Below are 5,576 nucleotides of genomic sequence, written 5' to 3' on the forward strand. Positions count from 1 at the left end.
ACATATTTATATTTAGCATATTTATTATTATTATAGCATATTTCTATAAATATACATATAGCAGCATATAAATACATATATCTGGCAAGTCAGGTGCTTATTCATTTCCTTAAACATCAGCCCTGCAAATGTTCATGTGTGAAGAGTCCCACTGATTTTCGTAAGAGTTTTCTGATGTGTAAAATGATGTCAACATATAAATACTGTGACATCACACCGTCGATGACAAACATGAGGGAAAAGGGAAATACATGGGACTTGCTTGTTTTAATAAGCAACCAGTGACTACAGTCAAGTGCCCAAATGAAACTTTCCCCTCATTTCAACAGCCACTGTCCCCTACAGCCCACGAATATCCCTGCCTCCCAGCCCGTGTGTGCAAACAGCAGAGTTACTCAGTACACCCCCAGATTTCACAAACGAATCAAGATGCCCTCACATAAATGTTTGTAACAAGAACGTATTATGAGGAGCGCTCTCCAGGCGGAAGTCTGATTCTTTAAGTCACGTGCTGGGAAGTTTCTCACCTTAATTCCGAAGTTGTGCAGTTGTCGGGCTGCTGCTAATCCTGCTGCACCAGCCCCAACAATAATGACAGACTTCTGAAAAAATAATAAAAGATGTAAATCAATATAGCTAGGAGTGAAAATATAAATTATAGTTATAATATTAAATAGAAACTATAGTTAAAATAGAAATTATCATTGTGCACTTGTGTTTCTTCTTGCCGAAGTTAGAAACACCTGTAGGTTTCAGAGGCCTAAGCTCTCTTGTCCTCTAAAGTTATCGGTGGATACTTTTAAAGATGATGCTGCATTGAATATAAAAAGCAATTGTAATTTTGAAAATATCGCAATGTTTAAGCAGCTCCCCATTTCTTTTAACAGAAAGAGATGATGGTATCCATCAAGTAACAAAATCTAACTGAAGTTACCAGGCAAGTAACACGCTTGCTTTGCAAGAACTTCAATCACAGGTTGAGTCAACCAGTAAAAAGTTTTATAAATTAAAATTACATACAAATACACTTTCCAAACATAAACCAACTTACAATTTCTCGGAGATCTTCCCTTAATGAATACATTAATTTGATACGTTTCTGGGTGCTGTCAAGCAAATTGCTAGTCATAAGTAAGTACCCTTTAATCACGGGTCTTGCAAACCACCATGGAACAGGCGTTTCCTCGCCTGTAGAAGCAGAGGTGTCTCACAAGGTTAAGCCATGAGAAGAACCTCAGCATGCTGTGTATTTTTCACACAGTTCCCACCCATCTGAAAAGCTCAGAGGAAGCACAAATCCATAGGGCCTGATGCCACCCATTTTTAAACACCTTGCTGGGAAGAGTCTGCAGTTTCCACAACCATTGAAGGCAGATGACAACCACGTGAAAAATGTGCAACGCGTTTGCTTTGAGATGCAATTTTTACGTGAATGGTTGGAATGAGCAAAAAATCCAGAACAACAACAACAAAAAAAATGTCATGTAGTTTTATAGCACTAATAACGTAGGGATCGTTACAGCGACTTACATTGTGGTATTCTTTAGGAAGAAGATACTGGTCAGGGCTGACTGATAAAATCCCTGTATTAATTAGCCCTTTCCTCGTCATAAAATAAAGTATCCTCTCCATTTCCTGCACACAGCGGATACGCACAAGCCCCCGCACGATGATGTGATGGATACATTTCTGAGGGGTGAGGGCCTCCTGCAAAGGAGAAACAAAGAAAAGGCTCGTTTTCTAATATTCCATTTTTTTATGCATTTATACACTTAAACTGTAAACCAGATGATAAAAATTAATCGAGAATCACGCTTCTGAGAGCATTTTAAAAGCAAGTTTTGTGGAAGTTTCTTGCTGGCTGGTTTTACACCGTAACGTAACAAAGGAGATTAGCACGGAATAAAAGCAAACGAGTCTACAAGATTCTCTCGCAAACTCCCTGGGGTGCTCCGCTAGTACAGGAACAGCGGTGAAGTCATCCCTGACTGCAAAAAACAATCTACCTGGTGGCAGTGCTCACAGCGCTCCAGTAAAATCCATTCCCAAATGGCATTCCAAATTAAAAAATTGATTAATATCTAAAACCCTCACATCAATACAGGCATCAGTAGCTGAAGGCTTCAGTTGTCAAACTCCAGCACGTCCACCAAAGGCAGTGTCACGGAGTGAGATTAAGTAAAAAGACAACCACTTTCCAACAACTGTATGGAAAAAAACAAGTCATAGAGCACCCACAAACACTGTTTGGAAATGTTGAAGCATCCCTTCAAAAGTTAATAGCTGGGCAGACTCAGTAGAGTTTTAATACTCTTAAAACTTTAGTATTTTACTTCAGAAGAAGCTCCAGGTTTTAAAACTCAAAAAAAACCCAACCAAATCCAACAATATGAAAATGGCTTTTCAAAAGAACAGGACGAATTTTTTCTGGTGCATCAGGAGACATCTAAGAAGAGAGTCCCCATACCCCCCAAAAAGTAGCTATTATTTTTAAAGAAACAAATCGGCTGTTAGCATCTCCTACCTTGCAGTTTGTGTACCACAGAGCCAAAATCAGGTTTCTCAAAGCCAAGTACATGGTTGGGTCTCGTGAATATTCTGGGAACTCATAGAGCTCATCCAGTTCCATGACATCTGGCCTAACACAAAGTGCTTTCCCACATTCATTGGGTTGATAAAAAGGCTGGAAGTACTTGTTCATGCCTGCAACTGAATGAAGACACACCAAGAACAAGTCATATTCCATCGGAGCTTCGTCGCACCCTTTTCCCTCTAAGATGATCCATTGTCCTCACACAGATAAACATGTAACAAGGCTTTCTGGCCTCTAGCCACCTTCAGAATGATTTCATTCGTATCACTCTCCCCTCTCCTACCCTTTAGGCTGTGCAGTATTATTTATTGTCCTGATGGGTATGTCTTGAATCTATCAGAGCCTAAGTTTTGTCACAGAAACGGTATGTGCCCTCAATGTCACGATGAGTCCGACGAGGAACAGGCTCTAAATTCCAGTCTAAGGTCTAGCATCACTGTGCAGGCTCATGCAGAACTCTGAACCCCCTTCATCTTCAACTCCCAGTACTGCCCAGAGTGGGTAGGAACTAAAAGTAATCATCTTCCACGTACAGCATTGGTAGCTCTGTGTAGTGAAGCTTCTGTTTGTTAAGCAGGTAAATATCTGTTGAATAGATGAACAGATTTATTTTCAGCACCTCAGGAGAGCAAAGCCTGCTAAGAAGACGCAGAAGCTGAACTTCCCTCCAAGCACTCTCCGAGATCTTGGGAACCCTGAAGTACCTTTCTCCGTGGCTGAGCTAGGCTGCAGATCTGCACTCCCAAGCTGTCAGCCTCAGAGCGGCATTAGCGAAAAAATTAACCTAAATGGAATCTGAGTGCCTGAAGGAATCAAAGCCCCAAAGATCCGCAGTATCAAAACTAGCCAAGTCATGGTTTGTTTTGATAAATCTTCATTTCCTTAAGAGCACAAACAGTCTTTAAGTACCCACATGTTAATTCCCCATTTCTGTAAACAAGTGTCGGGTGGTGAACAAAAGCCCTGTGCTTACTCCCTAAGGAAATGCCATACAAACATTACCTTTATCTTACGAACGAGTGAACTGCACCCAAGCAGAGAGGCCTTCACCCAGAGAGTGCGTATTAGTGCAGAGAACCGAACCGGTCCTTGGGAATCAGGACCAGTATGTGCCTTATAAACTCAGTTATAAGACAAAATGTATCACACCTATTTAAGCAACAGAGCCCTGCGGACGGCCCTTACCAGTCAAATTAGGCACGCTCTTTAAGTGCTCTAACTTCACAAGGTTGGATTCACCAGGTAACCGATTAGTGCTGGTACAGGATGGACTCATGCCCACGCAGTCTGGATAATATGCAGCTAGAAAGGGAGCTGCCACACTGTCTTTCAGCAAAGGAGGGAGTATGAGCATGGAGTACCACCAATGGTCTGAAACTTCAGCCACTCTCTGGCCAAGCGGAGAAGTGAAGGAAAGAGGGGAGAAGAGAACACGTCAGTACTTGGAAAACGTTGGAAAATGAACCAATTCCCCCCTCCCACCGAGACTGAGACCAAAAAGCACTAGAAGTACCAATCTCAAATTGCAAGTCATAAGGACATTACTTTCTCTCCCTCTTTCCCCTTCCTCAGCCTGACACAGAAAACCTGCAGCTTTAATCTCTTCCTCAGAAATGGAGCCGAAACGTCACCAACTCCACACCTACGTGGAAAGCAAACAGTCGAGACATGCCATGACCACACATCTATGCCCTTTGTATCACCCGTATCAGGCCCTTTATAAAACACTGACGGCCGTTTAGGCATCCAGAAAGCTGAACGTGGGAAAGTCTAACTGATCGATTTAATTTAGATTCTGCTATCTTCATCAAAGACCTTCTAAAACACTAACAAACGCTCATGATTCAGACTTAATTTACAAATCCAACATGCATTCAGGGAACAAAGCCATGAAGCTTCGACAAGAGTCAACAGTAAGCTTGAACGTGTTTCCTGCGATAGAGGTACCTCAGGCACCCTTGTCACCAGTGGCGTGTTGGACATCGGGTCAGACTAAATCTGAAATGCGGGGTTACGTGAGCAAAAACCCAGTGAAACACCAACAGATCGAGTCTACTTTTGTATTACGAGGGAGAGGAGAGAGAAAACACATTTTAATGTTCCCTCGCAGGCTTCAAAAAGGAGACTAGCTCGACTAAAGATAGAAACCTCTGGAAGGACAGGGAGAGTTTAGGACAGGGAATTTCATTGGAAAGCTGGCAAGTGAATGCGGTTTTGCCTGATTAAAAATGAGAATTAGGAGTAAAGCTTGAATAAGAGGCCACAACTCAAAGACACCACGAACCACCTGAGAGGAGTTGGTTTGGTGAGGGAAAAGAGGAAAAAGATGAGGCAGCTGGAGGCCCTAGGCTCTGTTGCAAATAGTGTCTGACAGTTTCCTGAGCAAAACTCACAGATACCTCCATAATCGGTCAAAGGACCAAGAAAAGGAAAGAAATACACCGTGCTTTTGAGAAGGCTTTCATAGTTCTAGGACAAATGAGGAGGAACAGCCACTACTCACCAAGTCCTCAGGCATGGAACACTGGTCTGAGCCCTCAGTCTGAAAGAAAAGTGAAGGGTATGAGAGCTGTTCTTAAGCCGTACAACAAAAATTAGATATAAACCAGTAATTTGTCTATGGATAGTTCTTTCAACTTCAAAAAATACAAACCAAAAGGGTGTTACTGTCAGCCTTCTGCAACAGAGACGATTACGCTAGTGAAAATTAACAGTAGAGAAATGCAGAGTTAAAAATCACTACAGGCCATAAAGCAAAACTAGCCCTGAAAAGTGTTTCTCAGTTGTTAAGTGAGTTTCTACCACATCAGATGTTAACAGAGTGGAACACTGAAACAAATTAAAAAGAAAAAAAAAGAGAATTTTGTAGAAAAATTCTGAGAATATCCTGGTCCAGTCTAGACTATAAAAGAAGAAGTTCCTCCTTTATTTCATGATATATTTACTTTATCACAAAGTATCAAGGTTAGGTATTGACTCTTCC

The 5,576-nt window shown here is 41.6% G+C and overlaps 1 protein-coding gene across 1 annotated transcript in view; it reads right to left on the reverse strand.

Annotated features, from left to right (window-relative positions):
* Nucleotides 1-527: 527 nt before the first annotated feature.
* LOC104489619 (lysine-specific histone demethylase 1B-like) overlaps nucleotides 528-5,576 on the reverse strand; it is a gene marked incomplete at its 3' end in the record, with an annotated part of 9,398 nt that continues 4,349 nt past the window's right edge. Inside the window, exons 6-10 of the mRNA XM_010131796.1 lie at nucleotides 5,097-5,135; nucleotides 3,779-3,983; nucleotides 2,525-2,709; nucleotides 1,531-1,707; nucleotides 528-602 (exon numbers count right to left, since the gene is read on the reverse strand). Coding sequence (XP_010130098.1) covers nucleotides 528-602; nucleotides 1,531-1,707; nucleotides 2,525-2,709; nucleotides 3,779-3,983; nucleotides 5,097-5,135 — 681 coding nt within the window. The remainder of the gene's footprint in view (nucleotides 603-1,530; nucleotides 1,708-2,524; nucleotides 2,710-3,778; nucleotides 3,984-5,096; nucleotides 5,136-5,576) is intronic.

This window comes from Buceros rhinoceros, unplaced genomic scaffold, assembly GCF_000710305.1.
Source record: "Buceros rhinoceros silvestris isolate BGI_N320 unplaced genomic scaffold, ASM71030v1 scaffold44402, whole genome shotgun sequence".
NCBI classification, from domain to species: Eukaryota; Metazoa; Chordata; class Aves; order Bucerotiformes; family Bucerotidae; genus Buceros; species Buceros rhinoceros.